Source organism: Oncorhynchus tshawytscha, linkage group LG19, assembly GCF_018296145.1.
Source record: "Oncorhynchus tshawytscha isolate Ot180627B linkage group LG19, Otsh_v2.0, whole genome shotgun sequence".
Lineage (NCBI taxonomy): Eukaryota > Metazoa > Chordata > Actinopteri > Salmoniformes > Salmonidae > Oncorhynchus > Oncorhynchus tshawytscha.
Window position 1 is genome coordinate 20,649,575 of NC_056447.1, and position 15,945 is coordinate 20,665,519.

A 15,945-nucleotide genomic window follows, 5' to 3' on the forward strand; every position below is an offset into this window, starting at 1 on the left:
AATTTGAAAGTTCGCTTTGAAATAAATAGTGATCCACACTAATATATTTGTCATCACACAGGACCACGTGCTGACACAGACCAATCACGGGCCGGCAGGTTACAAGGAGGCTCGCGCCATTATGCACACTCGTTGCACGTGTCTCTCAGGCAGGGTGAAAATGACTACATCGACCATGATCCTTATGGCCACTTTCACCGTGATTCTTAGCAATTTTTGGTGCCATTCAGCCCCATTCAGCAATATGGCGTGCTTCAAATTCAAATACTTCCGGTAGTATGGTGCATACTTCATGCACCATTGGGAGTTGTCCATAGGAAGACATGGATGCTGTCAGCGCTGCCACTATCTACAGATTTTAACGTCTATGGTTCGAACACACTGAAGCCCACATTATCCTCCTCCCTCCTAACATATCCATTTCATTGTATGGACCTAATCTGATGTGGCCAGGGGCTAGGCTAGGCGCGGCGGTGGCTGTTTGTGAATAGCAACATTTTGCACGCTGCAAAATCGACTTGTGGTGGGTAGAGGGAGAGGAGGAAGGCAAAGCCAGGGTATCAGATGCATGCTGATAAACACCAGCAGCCACATCTATTATCTGACACATTTGTGTATGTAAAGCAGCAGGAGTGTTGTGTTTTACTGAGTTACTGCTGTTTTTAGGTCTGAGCGCTGTGTGCTGGTTAGTGGTTAGCATCCAGGCCCTGCTGCTGGACACTGTCAGAGATAGGGCTCTTTAGCAGATAGATACTGTCCTTAAATGGCCTCACCCACGTAATCGGATATAGCCCAACTCTCTATCGAGTGAATGGGTTTATCATGCTGCTAGTGGACTGTTCAGTGCAGGACAGTATGTGTCTGAGGAGTTGTTGTTGTCTGTTGATGAGCCTGACGCCAGCTGTTTGTTTACCTGCCTCCTCCCTTTGGAGTTCCAGAGTCAAAGGTTTAGTGTATTCCTGATTAATGGATGTACGCACCAGGTGTGTCTGTGTGCAGTGCTGATCTGGCGGTAGAGCTGGGAGGATAACCCGAAAATCGGTCTCTTACATGAAGATTATAGCTAATTTTGCTCATGTTGTGACTTACATAAATAACCTACTGAATACTTGTGAAGTTTGAAATGAAATACATTTGCATTTATGGGTGATTGTTAATGGGACAATCGATAGCTACAACATTCAAAGTAGCAGTTGTGGTTTTAAGGGTAATATATACATTTTTAAACTGTTGTGCACATTAAAGAGGCAATCAGCTGTTGAAGCAATAACATAGCGTACTCCCTACCACTGTTTCGGTAGAAAGTGGTGGGGTTGGGGCTGGAGAAATGAAACCACTCTCAAATTCAAAGACAGAGCTATGGATGCAAAGACTGACCGTCCATGATACCAAAATGATAGTTTTAACCATGTTGAGGCTATACAGTGGGGTACGTCAGTTCAACCTAAGCTCATGTGGCATGTATAAGTTATATTCTTCAAGAATCAATGGGTAAATATCATTCATTTATAAGTAAGAAAAAGTATGCTGCAACTGCTGATTTCCCCTTTAATGTTATTAAATGTTTCATGAACTTTGTCGTGATATGGAGTTCTGTCCATATCACCCAGCTCTATGTGGTGTTACAGCTCTGTGTGTGTGTGTGTTTTGTGTTTTGTGTGTGTGTGTGTGTTTTGTGTTTTGTGTGGTGTGTGTTCGTGCGTGTATGCATGTGTGTGTATCGCCCCGGCAGGATGATGACCTGGAGTCAGACGTGAACAAGCTGCGATCCCGGCCAGAACCTGACAGGCCCCTGGAGCAGCTGGGTCAGTACGTCAGACTGTGTCCTGAACTCCACCACGACTTCCAGGTAAACATTGTTCTCCTGTGCCCTATCCCTCCATCTCTCCCATGGGAGTCCAGGTACAGTGTCAGACATTGATGGTCTGCTCTAAAAAAGATGTCATCAATACCACATCACAGCAAATGCCTGACTGACTCTCAGCAGTTTATATTCATAACTACTCATTTATTGGTACGTTGTGGAATGTGTTTAATCAATTGTTGATTCTAGCAAGGCTCCAAGAGCCCAGCCTAAGGTGGATAGATGTGTGGATACTAGATGAGTGTCCCATGTAGCTCAGTTGGTAAACCATGGCGCTTGCATTGCCAGGGTAGTAGGTTTGATTCCTACGGGGGACAGGTATGAAAATGTGTGGCATCACAAAGTCACGCTGGATAAGAGCATCTGCTAAAATGACTGTGCATTATGCCCATCCTAAAAGTCAATCTAAGTGCTGACCCCACTTCTCAGGTAAACGTTTTCTACTCAGCAAGACCCAGAGAATCTGGGAAGTGGTCTGACTGTGAGAGGCTGAAAGCTGGTAGCAGGGTATGACAGCCACTATTATCCTCTGATAAGCAAATTGTTCTCAGGGCAACACTCAAAATCATTAACCTCTATGGAACTTCTGGGTAACAGGGTTTCGGGAGCAGAAGGATTCTATTTGTGTCAAATTTCCTGATGTGAATAATAACATGTATTATTCTTTACAATTTTCTGTAGGGATATCAGGGTAATACTAATAGGGTATCTAATTTCATAAGTGAGCTGTTGGCATTTAAATTGCCCCTATAGCTTGACTGACATGTGTCAGGCAGTGTGATACCCCATGACATTGTGGTAGACTTTAGACTGTTGTTGAGTTAAGGCAAATTGAAATGCCAACAAGCCTGTGGGAATGTGTCTCCTCCTGGTGCAACTCTCTTCATTTCAATGATATCACAAGATTAACTGCGTCTGCTAAAAAATACTTCTCCCCCAATTCATTTGCGGCTGTCTCTCTCTCTACTGATGTAGTAATTCAGCATGCCTTGAAACAACAAGACAATTAGGTTAGTTACATTCCCAGAATGCCCTTCTTCGGAGAGGGGGCAGAGATTACACAGAAAGGTCGAATGCATTTCACGTTCATTGTTCCCACGAACTGGATGTGCATTTTAGTTTGGCTACTACAGTGTGTTCGCGTTTGCTTATAGTTTGACTTCTATGTGGAAATAGGACTCTATACACACAGCACTGGAAGTTCATTTTCTCTGAGTGTTGGTTGTGTTTCAAAAAGAGAAAACCATTGCAATGCTTAGACAGGCGATGTACAGTAGGCATAACTTATCCATTATTGAAGTTATACCTGACTGATTACATGTAATGAGGTTGTCATATCTTCTGATCGCCATGATCAAACAAAACACAATAATAGGCATACAGTACCTTGATACAGCGTGTGACCACAAGGTAAAATAACCATGGTTCATTTATAAATCCTCAATCTGTTTCCGTATATATTTTCTAATCTTGTCCGAGTCCAAGACATATATGCTTTCCCGGCCCTGGGGACTGTAGTATAGACGTATGGGAGGGGAAGGCAGACAGGGGAGTTTTCTCCCCCTTTACGGTCAGATGCCTGAGGAGACTGCGGCTTACTTTGATCAGAGCTGCTTGTATAACACCTCAGTGAGACCCTGGTTGTCCATTCTCCACTTCTATCCCAGGATCTTCAAGACGTTCACTGCAGCACAACTCCCAGGTGTTCCTCTAATTATGGCTTTGATTATTATGAGACGTTAGAATGTGAGCGTCGATTTCCGAACCTGCACCTGCATCATATCGACGGTTTAATCAAGAGAGATTCTAATGATGATGTTCTGGAAATTGCAAACAGCACAATCATGTTTTCAACAGTCCCTTTTCATTTGCTGGATTCAGTCATCAAATTGACACTAGAGATTCGATCTATAGTGTTTGTTTGTGGGGCCTTTTTCATTAAAAATGAAAAGGATAAGTCACATTATTCCTGCGCTGCGAGAAAGCGAGCTGTTCAAATTTATATGCTATTTCGTTTAGTTTTGTTTCACATGGTACACATTGCTTTGTTGAGTGCATGAAGCCAAACATGCATTATTAAAGCCCAAGAAGAATGATGCCGTCAACTTTTTCCCCTGAAACCTACTACCCTGCTTTGACTGCATAGTGCCTAGAGTGATTTTTCAAAACATTTTAGCAGAGGCTCTTATCCAGAGCGACTTACAGAAGCAATTAGGGTTACGTGCCTTGCTCAAGGGCACATCGGCAGGTTTTTCACCTAGTCGACACAGGGTTTCAAACCGTAACCTTTCGGTTACTGGCCCAACACTCTTAACCACTTTCTTTTTCTCTCCATCTTTCTTGCTCTGCTTCAATGATACCTACAGTATGCATTTCTGCATTATACTGTACATATCCATTGGTATTCAGCTCTGATTTTAATGCTAATATGATGTGAAATGAAGTGAATCAGCAAGTGTGCAGTGCAAACACTGAAAAAAACTCCCAAACTCATAAGTTTAGCATAACTGCTGAGGGCTAGAGGTTATGAGATACAAAGAACACACTGTAAAAAATCTGGGTTCCCAGACATTCCCACATGCTTTACTTAACCTTTTACATGCTAATCAATGCCTGTGCCCGTGAACACTAGCCGTTGACACATCGACTTTCTTACAGCTTCACAAGCTTCAAGGAATGAGTCTCCTGACTCCTCTCTGTGGAACCGTAGAACAATTATGCATAGGTTTTAAATTGATATTCAAGTTGCGAAATTGCAAGGATGGGGCCAATGATGGGGCCAAGGATGGGGCCAATGATGCTTCATATTTTCTGCTTGTCAGCTGCTGTCATTGCTAGACCTCATCTGCTTTCAATATCAAAGGACTGAACACCGTTTTGATGTCACTGGGAATGGGACGTTAAATATATATCCTTGGGGGCACCATCAGAGGTGTTCTTTATGTTTTATTGACCTTAAGATGTATTTCTGTTTTTACTAATGAGTGCATTTGAATGTTCCTTTTTCATTCGATAAGATCCCTTGAGTTTATTATTTGCATTGAGTTGTTCCGACGACAGTATATTTAGCTAATCATGACTGTTGTGCACTTTAAATGTAACCAGAGGCGAAGAGGGTAGAACATACCACCTTTAACCCCATTTAGGTTTACAGAGTACCATGTCTTTCAGGACTTGGACTCGGACTCTGAGGTAGATTCAAGCTCCGATGAGGAGGGTCTACTCAATGAGGACTTCAGGACTGATGGAAGATCCAGAGTAAATCTCAGAGATTCTCCGTCCCATTCTCCCCTGGAGCACCCAGTCTCAACAGTAGAGGGAGACCAGGATGGCAAAGGAGAACCTCCAGAGAACCATCTGCAGGCCTGTGACTTCCACAGCCACTTCCTGTCTAGCGCCAGTGTGAAGCAGGACAGCCACCCTAGCATGGTAGACAGGCTGCTGGAGAAACACGGGGCCTGCATCCCCCACCATGACCCACGCATGTACACCACAGCAGCAGCCCTCACCAAGTCCATCCCTGAGTATTCCATCTTAGCCTTCCCTGACTTCTGGGGACATCTCCCCCCACAGAGCAAAGAGCCAATGGCTGGAAGGAAACCCAATGTGCAAAGGTAGGTAGATGTCTCCATATGTCAACCAATGGTTATATATTTATGTAAGTTGAAGGAAAAATGCCATTGAGGACAGAAGAAATAGCACTGCTGTGGCTCCCCCTAACTAAATTGCAGTGATTGATGAGTGTGGGAATGATCGAGCCATGTTGATGTATTCATCACGGCATGATGGGAGGCCTTGTCTCAGTGTGGTACTAACCCATTAGACCCATCCCATCACTTCATTTGCATAAATCCCATTTAAAGAAGGAATTTATGGAGCGTGTGGGAAGCATGTCAGGAAGGAAGATGTCAAATATAAGCTTGGTCCTCCTGCTTTCCCCACTGTCTTGATTCCTTTCTCTCTCTGTATTGTCGGCTGTTGCTCCTCTCTGTCACAGATGGCACAGCACAGATAGCATTCATCCTGTCAATTGTCTTGGATTGATTTCATGTTTGGTGTATGCCACCTTTGGAAAGTGGTTGATGGAAGCAGGTTTCTGGAAGTGATTGCTAGAAGAATTTTTGAGAAGAAACAGACATGCCGGCATGATTAAGAATCATGGCAAAATTTTCCCTGTCTTCTCGGATGGTCACCTCACTGTAGTGGTTTAACAGTCTAACACCCTTCATTGAGACGAACACAGTGTTCAGCACTCTGAGAATGTTTGAGTGGGTTTGTTACTGGTGATGGGGGGAGAAATCGATACAGTTACATATTGGGACATTATTTTTGACTATATTATCGTGTTGTTTTGACAATATCGCAATATTCTTTTTGCTCTAGTTGGCTGTACCTCCACCAAAACTCCAGTGTTTTTCCTTCACAGCTTCTCCATCTTCTTTTTAAATAGGGAGCCAATTTGTTTTCAGCCCTTTTATTTCCCTGACTGATCAAAACAAATGTTCTCATGCTCTTTCTTGTCTCTCTGCAGCAGACATGATGGGGCAATATGTTAGGAACATCGAAACGCAATAAAAAATATTGAATTGCAATACAAATAGAACCATGAAATTCGCAATACATATCGTATGGGCACCTAAGTATTGTCATAACATTGTATCGTGAGGTCCCTGGCAATTCCCAGCCCTCTTTACTGTACTGTACACTTTTCATGGTTGAATATTTGAGCTCATACTCTACTTCTACACCCTACTACAGAGTAGTCAATATAGTTAGTCATTTAGAGGGGCCATACACAACAGTGGGAGATGTTTCTGTGCTTGAAACAAATTGTTTGCTGCTGCTTTCTGCAGAGTGAGTAATATAGGCTTACAGCATTACAGTGTTACGTTGATTGTAACTGGCAAATTATTCTGTAGCATCTGAGTCAGGTTCAAGTGCTCTTTTTCAGTGTGAAATACCGGAAATATTGTAAACAATAACATGTCATTGAAGCGGCATATTAAATGCAGATTTCTTTTGACCTGTAGTGTTTCACACTTGAGCTGAGAACACAGTAGAAGTTTAGACTTCTCAAACCTGTCAAAGGCATTATTCATGTCATTTCCTACACTAGAATATGCACAGAAAGATAGGACTTAGCTCGTCTTGAAATGTTTTCCACATCTGATTTTGGCATTATTTACAAGCAAGTGTATTTGTATTCTATTACGTTTGTTTATCCTTCTCATGAGAATGCTTTGGTCATTTGTTTCTGAAGCTTTGGTATCATTTGTGAGTCTCAACAAACGCTTAAGTGTCATTGACATGTGTAATCCATAATGGATAGGTACCCACCTTTCGCGTGTCGTTATCTCAAGCAGCCAAGCTGTATAATTTGTCAGTGCACAGGATCTTTGTCAGTCCCTTTCGTTCTACTGCTCCCTACTGAAGTCAGTCAACCCAAATGCATCCCAAAGTGCCAACCTTTTATTAAACACTTATTCAGTAATCTAATTAGGCTATGTGGCGGCTGCCCGGACCAAAACTTGTTTTCTTGGAGAACTTTTCAAGGTGCAAATGGCAGATTGTGTGGAAAGGAAGTTTATTTCAGTCATTTCACAGTTCATTGTGCTCACCCTGGGAAGAGATAAGTCTATGTTAGCTCTATTTAGTGTCTTCTCTGCAAAAGCCATTTTTCGGGACTTAAAGTGATTGACAGTCTGTGACATTTAGGTTGCACAGATGCAATTTTGTCAGGCGCTTTACTTTTTGGGAGTCTGTGTTCACATTAAATAGTTTTAAATACTTTTAAATTCAGCTTTCACCAGAAGTGTATGTAAATTGAGATTTCCCTAATGTAAAACACATCTAAAGTTTATATTTTTAGGAAAAAACAAGTCGACTCATTTCATTTGAAGGGCATCCCGTCCGCTGGGGCACTGCTTTCTTGAGAAAGTGTTTTCAGCCTCTCTCGAACTCTTTCTAACTCAGTGGGATGGTTACTGGCTGTTCTGTCCCCTCAGGACCCGGTGGGATAGAGCCAGGACAGTGGTCCTCACAGGCATGGCCTGATCAAACAATCACACCCTCAGGCTTCATGCGGCCTCTGTCCCACTAGCCTCCCGGTGATCTCCCAGCCTTTCTGATTGTCCTCTGGTGTGTTTGTTTAGAGTTCTCTGAGTCAGAGCGCCCTGGACGGGGATGAAGGAGGGCTCTGTAGCTGCACTGGAAACTTTTCTCCTGCCTCGCCCTGTAATCCTATATTCAGAGAGAGAGGAGGAAAGGGATGGCGGTCTGATGCAGTGCTCCTCTGTGCCCCTCGCCTCTCCTCTTAATTTGGGGAGTGATAAGGGACCTTGGGGAGGTGGTGATGGGATAGTGAGAGGAGAGGAGCGAGTGAAGTGCACCACAGAGTCTCTCTCTAGCTACAGTGCTGAGAGAAAGGAAGTCCTGTATATGGTACGCCTGTTGCTGTGCTGACTCACCACTCCACTACACAGAGAAACTAGGTCTGCATGGGGTTGGAGGCATTTTAGATTTAGTTTGGGGAAATATAGAAATGTCCAGTCGAATTGCCACATGCACTGAGTGTACAAAACATGACACAGATTGACAAGGTGAATCCGGGTGAAAGCTATGGGATCCCTTGTTGATGTCACCTGCTAAATCACTTCAATTAGTGCAGATGAAGGGGAGGAGACAGGTTAAAGAATGTTTTTTTTAGTGAGACATGGATTGTGTATGAGTGCCATTCAATGGGGGAATGGGCAAGACAAAAGATTGAAGTGCCTTTGAACGGGGAATGGTAGTAGGTGCCCGGCGCACTGCAACGCTGCTGGGGTTTTCATGCTCAACACTTTCCCCTGTGTATCAAGAATGGTCCACCACCCAAAGGACATCCAGCTGACTTGACACAACTGTAGGAAGCATTGTAGTTAACATGATACAGCAACCCTGTGGAACGCTTTCGACACCTTGTGGAGTCCATGCCCCAACTAATGTTCCTAATGTTTTGTACACAGTGTACATTTACAGTATATACCCGCTTTAGGCTGACTTCCAGGGTTTATGAACTCTAATGGAATTGTTTAAATCAATGAGACTATCAGCTTTAGATGTCAAAATGCTGTACTATTTGTACTATTCATTATGGTAATAAATCAATATTTAGGCCATTATCAGCAAATCTAAGAGAGTAGTTGACGCAACATACTTTCTATGTCTTTAGGAACGCAATTAATACGATTCTGTATGACCCTTGGTGAACATGGACTGTACTCTGTCTCTTACAGGAAGAAGGTGCTTGAGGACGTCCAGCGTCTCCTCAACCCGGAGGACATTATTGATGAAGTTGTGTTTGACCTGGAGGACCCCAGGTGAGTGTTAACAAATCAGCCACTCTCTCTAGGACGGAAGCCACGCCTCTCCACAGGCAGTTATCATATGTTCCTGTCCTCTATGGACTGTTCATGGATGGCCGCCATAGTTGGTTGAGACGGGGACATTTCTGCTGAAATATCTTGCTTGTTACATAGAAAAATTTTGAAACAGCAGAGCACTTGAGTGCGTAGGTGGATGTCTAATGGAAAGAGGACATTGAGTAGAGATATTTCTGGGCTCTGCTGCTGCAGAATCACCTGCTTTGATTTGTCAGTTGACTGCAGAACTGCTTTTTAAGTGCTGTGGTAATGGAGGATGTCAGAGGTATAGCATGGATACTGTAAGAGCAGCTACACCATCCTGGCTGGTATTGTGTTCTTACGGCATGCTTGATAATCAGAGCATCGCCAGGCACTCTCAGTTAGATTATGTGCATAATGAGAAACCTCAGGTGCCATTTTCTGCATCTGGTCAGACTGATAATGGATGGGTCCGGTCACTGAAGTACAAAAGCTAATTCAAAATGACCATTACCATCCTAGTCATTTTTGATGTAGTCAGGTACTCTGTATTAATGTACCCCCCCCCACCCCCCCCTCCATCCATCCCCAGCTCCCAGTGCTCTCCTGATCACTCCGACTCCCTGAGCTTCTTCTCCAAGTTTGAGTGCGGGAACCTGCGCAAAGCCGTTCACGTCCGTAGGTACGCTTCTCCGCTTTGTTCCAGCTCCTTCCTGCTTCCTGGCAGAGACCTGACTACAAGTAGCACATTCCCCTCGGGGCTCATTTACGCTGCATTGAAAATCAAACAGAGTCTCTCAAACCTCTCCTTTTGCTTCTGTAAGGAAGGTGTCCCGTTGACATATTTCAGATCAAATTAAAGGTTTAGTCTATACTTGGACTGGAATTTCCTTTGAATAATACATTAAGTCTTTGTAAAACCGTTGCACTGTAGAACAGTTAGAATACAACATAGAGGGAAAGACTTCTTTCTTCATGGTGTAGTGTGTGTCCCAAATGGCACCCTATTCCCTTTATAGTGCACTATGTTTGACAGGTTCTGGTCAAAAGTAAGTGCACTATACAGGGAATAAGGTGCCTTTTGGGATTCATACGGAATCTCTGTCTTCAACCTCCTCCCTCTTCCTCAGTCACGAGTACGATCTGATCCTGAACGCGGACGCCAACTGCTCCCAGCACCACCAGTGGTTCTATTTCGAGGTCAGCGCTATGGCGGCAAACGTGCCCTATCGCTTCAACATCATCAACTGTGAGAAAGCCAACAGCCAGTTCAACTACGGTAAGCACAGATAGCCAGTATAATGACACCTCACTGGATAAGCACCGAGGTAGAGGATTGTCAGTAGGTATTTTAGGTATTTTAGGACCCCTGTGTTGTTGATCTGTCTATACGTTGGGGGTCCTCAGTCCCCTTCAATGTACCATTCCCAGTCCCCCACACACAGGGCTCCTTCATTCTCATCCTCGTCCGTTCTAGAGCTCAGCAGTGGGCCTGGGCCACAATGGTACTCCTTAGAAATGTGTAATTGGAAAAAAGTCCTTTAGGGAGTTTACTTTCTATAGATTTTGTGAACTGGTAAAATAACGGATAAATAAATAAATAATACTGTATGTTCTCCCTGTACTGTGTGCCCCCGTCTAACGGTGCAACGTTCTGTGTGGTTTATGTTGCATTGTTATCAATCGGTTCATTAGTCTGTAGATACCTAACAGATGCCTTTCTGTCTGTCCCCAGGGATGCAGCCTGTACTGTACTCTGTCAGAGAGGCTCTGGAGGGACGACCCAACTGGCTCAGAACTGGAACTGAGGTCTGCTACTACAGGTGAGTGATAGGAGGATACTAACACAACATTTATGCCACCATCACTCAAATAGGCTGCAGATACTTTTTTAACGATAGCTAGAAGAGTGAGATTTGCCATGTCATTTGGTGCGTGAACACACCATTATATACTTACTGATATTCATTGCAAGCAGATTTTAATGGCTTGTTTGTTAGAGTTTGCTTTGTTCTGTTGCTAACAGTGCTGACACAATGTTACTGCCCCTGCAGTGGACTTCTCCAAATGGCATAACATTTTGTAACTTGAGTAATGCTGTTTTTGCAGAAACAGCTTCTGTCCGAGCCGAGGCCAAAAGAGCTCTTCCTTCTACACCCTGACCTTTACCGTGACCTTCAAACACAACGAAGACGTGTGCTACCTGGCCTATCACTACCCCTACACCTACTCTGCCCTCCAGGTACAGCACTCAACATCCTGCTGTGTGTGTGTGTGTGTGTGTGTGTGTGTGTGTGTGTGTGTGTGTGTGTGTGTGTGTGTGTGTGTGTGTGTGTGTGTGTACGTACACCCACACCAGCCTTGAGGTGGTCTTGACATTTTCCTTCCAGAGCATGTGTCTAGAGTGGTTATTTTGGATGTGTGTGTATGATCTATTTGCATTATACCCGATGCATCACGGCAGTTTATTTAACAGGCCAGTGGTTATCGCTGTGTTTCAGAGTCACCTGCAGGTGCTGCAGCGGTCAGTGGACCCTCGCAAGTTGTTTTTCCGCCAGCAGAGTCTGTGCAACACACTGGCTGGTAACCCCTGTCCCCTGGTCACTATCACTGCCTGCCCCTCCTCCAAAAGCTGGAAGGACTTGCATCAGCTGCGTGAGTCTACAAAACCATGTCCCGCTGCACCTTTGCTGTGCGTGTTTGTGTTTGCGAGCATGCATGTGTGCGTGTGTGTGTGTGCGCCCATCATGCTTTGTCCAGTGAGAGAGAGAGAGAGAGAGAGAGAGAGAGAGAGATACATTCTCAACATGGGCTCCTGATATATATTCCAGACAATAAGTGATGAACAACAACTCTTTTCAATCAGAATAGAAAAAAAGTAACTGTGCCTCAAGTTAAGAAATTTTGACTCTAGCTAGCTAGCTACACAACAAAAAACCTAGCCAGCAGACTAACAAGCTAGCCAGAAAGAATGAGCTAGAACAAACCTAGCAAGGGGAGTTAATACAGCTACATGAAACAACCAAACTGAATGAGTAAACCAAAAAGGAGCACGGACTAACTTTAAACATATCTTCTGTTTTTTTTGTGTGTAAAGATTTGTCACTCTTTTTGCTGGTTTTTTAAACTAAATTAGAGCAATATAGCATCATCAGCAGACAAACAACCTGGTTGCCATGGCAATGGGACAGCAGAACAGAGCCACAGTAGGAGCAGAGCTCACAGGCACCATGCCCCCATTCCCCCTCAGCACTGGATCCATTCTCTACCCTCCAGAGGCCAAAAATGACACAACGAGGAAAGCTTTTTAAACAGAAACTACTAAAGGGGAGGCCAGAAACCCTTTTCCCCAGACCTCTACAAAAACTGTGATGTGAGTAATCTCATCTTTCTCACTGACCAGCCAAATGCATGGCGCTCAGTAGTCTGCTCTCACTACCCATCCATAAAGAAGAGGGAATCTGTAATGGGTGGAAGCTGAAAGTCAAAGAGACAGACGACCCTGACAGCACCATGATAACAATCAACCTCTACAAGACTGGGACTGTCATGGTGCAAGGTAATCTTAGGCTGATTGAAACAGACTTTCAGACCATTAAGGAGAGAGAGGAGAGAGAGAAGGACACCACCAGTGACATCCCCTCCCACAAGACAAACTCCACCAGCACCACCCTCACCCCTACTATCCCCACCCAAAAAGGCACATCCAGCACCTCTCTTCCCACCATAGTGGAAGACACGCCCCAGGAAGAGAGCAACTCCCTCAGTGCAGAGCAGGCTCAGGCCCTCCTCACCACCATGCCTGCCATGAGGGATGAGTTCTGGAGGGGGAGGTAGTCCTGCTGAGGGAGAGTGTGAGCAAACAGCAACCAGACAACCTTAGAGGAGCTCTTAACCAAGGTGCGGACAGAGCAGGACAGCAGCCTTGCAACACAGCGGAAATAGGTTCAGCAAGAGAGAGACGGACTCAAGAGAGAGCTGGCTGATCCAACAAATGAGGTGAGAGAGATCCGAAAAGACAGGCAGAGCAGTAATAAAGATCTGACCACATTAAGAGAGGAGCTGCAGGAGAGAAAGAGAACAGAGGACAGGCTGCAGGCTGCAGGAGAGAAATAGAACAGAGGACAGGCTGCACGAGAGAAATAGAACAGAGGACAGGCTGCAGGAGAGAAAGAACAGAGGACAGGCTGCAGGAGAGAAAGAGAACAGAGGACAGGCTGCAGGAGAGAAAGAGAACAGAGGACAGGCTGCAGGAGAGAAAGAGAACAGAGGACAGGCTGCGGGAGAGAAAGAACAGAGGACAGGCTGCGGGAGAGAAAGAGAACAGAGGACAGGCTGCAGGAGAGAAAGAGAACAGAGGACAGGCTGCAGGAGAGAAAGAGAACAGAGGACAGGCTGCAGGAGAAGCTAGATCACCATGACCTGGCCTCACACAGCAGAGGAGCCCACCTCAACCAGCCAGGCATCCCCAGCCCTGCCTGCTGCACACCTCCCCCCAGCCTCCCACAGACAGTGGCACCGGCACAGACCAGCCACAGCCCAGCTCCAACACCCACCCCCCCTTCTACCCCCTCCAGTCCAGAAGAAACAGACCAGCCACACCCCAGCTCCAACACCCACCAGCCCCCCCTCTACCCCCTCCAGTCCAGAAGAAACACTGGCTGACATCATCCTGTTGATGGACTCAAATGGGAAGTTGGTTCAGGAGAATACACTTTTCCCTAGACACAAAATGAGAAAGGTGTGGTGCCCAACAACGCAGAGTGCCATGGAGCTGCTTGATAAGGCCCAGCTCTGGTCGTCAAGCCACATAATCATACACACCGGAAGCAACGACCTGCGTGCTCTGGAGAGGGTGGAGTTCACTACTGGGAGTGATTGAGAAGGCCTCCGCAATCTTCTCCAACTCAAGGATTGTGGTGTCAACCCTTCTACAGAGGAAGGACTTCCACCCTGCCACAATCCAAAGAATAAACGCCAGCCTCTCCCGGGACTGTGCCCTGCAACCCAATGTACACCTGGCTCACCATCCCACCCTCGATCTGAACTGTCTCTATGACCATGTTCACCTGTACAGGGAGACAGTCCCCATCCTTGCCAAGACTCTCAAGGATGTTGCTTTAAACTGAAGCCCGACCTCTCCACCCAGGAAGAGCAGAGCAATCTCCACCCTTCCGAGATTATCGAGACAACACCCCGGACCAGCACCCTGGACCCCCCAGCCACGACCACAGCACCGCCAACCTCAATGCCCACCACAGCCAGCGCAGTACAGGCCACCCCAGCCCAGCTTCAGACCCACCCAGACGAGGCCTACCATCCCCCTCCTCCCCACCGCAGACCCACACCTGGAGTCACAGGCAGAGCTACGCACAGGCTGTGAGAGGAGCAACTGGCCCAGCCCCCACCAACCAAATGAGTGACATTAAACACATGCTGAGTCTACTATGCTAACATGTGATAGGCCGGGGGTCATGGTAAGATGAGCACAAGAACTCCACCATCCTCACACTACATCCATCCAAGTGGCATGACACAAATGCTATCTTAAATGATAAACAAATCACATTTTCATCATAAGAGTTTACGTTAATTGAAAAATCCTATTTTCATAGTTCTTGTTGGATTGTGAGTGTTTGTCTCATGAATGTAAAGAAAAAACAGTTATGAAATCTTTTTACATTGCATTGTGGAATTTACAAGGATTGAAGTCCTCTGCTTTTGGGCTAAAGAGCAGAAACGCGGACTTCCTGAAAGAAATTGATGATATTGATATTGTAGTACTACAGGAAACATGGTGCAGAGGTGATGTTTTCACTGGCTGTCCACTAGGTTATAGGAAGATAATCCTACCATCCACCAAATAAAAAGGAATCACACAAGGCAGAGACTCAGGAGGAATGCTAATATGGTATAAATCTGAACTAACTAATTCAATCGAATTGATCAAAACAGGAGAATTCTTTATCTGGTTAGAAATCAACAAGGAGGCTATCTTTACAGATAAAAACGTCTTCCTCTGCGCCTTATACATTCCCCCCTCAGAGTCACCCTACTTCAATGAAGAGAGTTTCTCCATTCTAAAGGGGAGATGAGTCACTTTCAGGCCCAAGGCAACATGGAGACCTGAATGCTAGAACAGCAGAAGAACCAGACACTATTAACAGTCATGGGGATAAACACCTACCAGGAAGCAATAACCTTTCCCTCCCCACATACCCCCCCAGAAACAACTATGACAAAGTGAAAAACTAAGAGTACAGCTCCTGAAGCTCTGTCAAACACTGGGTCTATATATAGTCAACGGTAGGCTGAGAGGGGACTCTTTTGGTAGGTACACCTACAACTCATCCCTTGGCAGCAGCACTGTAGACTACTTCCTCACTTACCTAAACCCAGAGTCTCTCAGAGCCTTCACAGTCAGCCCACTAGCACCTCTCTCAGACCACAGTAAAATCACAGTGTATCTGAGAAGAGCGGAACCCAGCCATGAAGCATCACGGCCCAATAAATTACATGGTACTAAACAGGCCTATAGATGCAGTGAAAACAGTACAGAAATCTGCCAAAAAGCAATTAGTAGCCAAAAAATACAATCTCTCCTGGACAACTCTTTATCCTTAACATTCTCCTACAGCAATGAAGGTGTACATTTGGCCATTTAGAACATAAACTTTATATTTAACAAATTAGCCTCCT

The 15,945-nt window shown here is 45.1% G+C and overlaps 1 protein-coding gene across 1 annotated transcript in view; it reads left to right on the forward strand.

Moving 5' to 3' along the window:
* LOC112218428 (cytosolic carboxypeptidase 4) overlaps positions 1-15,945 on the forward strand; it is a 150,022-nt gene that overhangs the window by 41,702 nt on the left and 92,375 nt on the right. The window contains exons 11-18 of the mRNA XM_024379212.2: positions 1,733-1,849; positions 5,036-5,478; positions 9,139-9,222; positions 9,839-9,928; positions 10,377-10,525; positions 10,982-11,069; positions 11,356-11,488; positions 11,748-11,901. Coding sequence (XP_024234980.1) covers positions 1,733-1,849; positions 5,036-5,478; positions 9,139-9,222; positions 9,839-9,928; positions 10,377-10,525; positions 10,982-11,069; positions 11,356-11,488; positions 11,748-11,901 — 1,258 coding nt within the window. The remainder of the gene's footprint in view (positions 1-1,732; positions 1,850-5,035; positions 5,479-9,138; positions 9,223-9,838; positions 9,929-10,376; positions 10,526-10,981; positions 11,070-11,355; positions 11,489-11,747; positions 11,902-15,945) is intronic.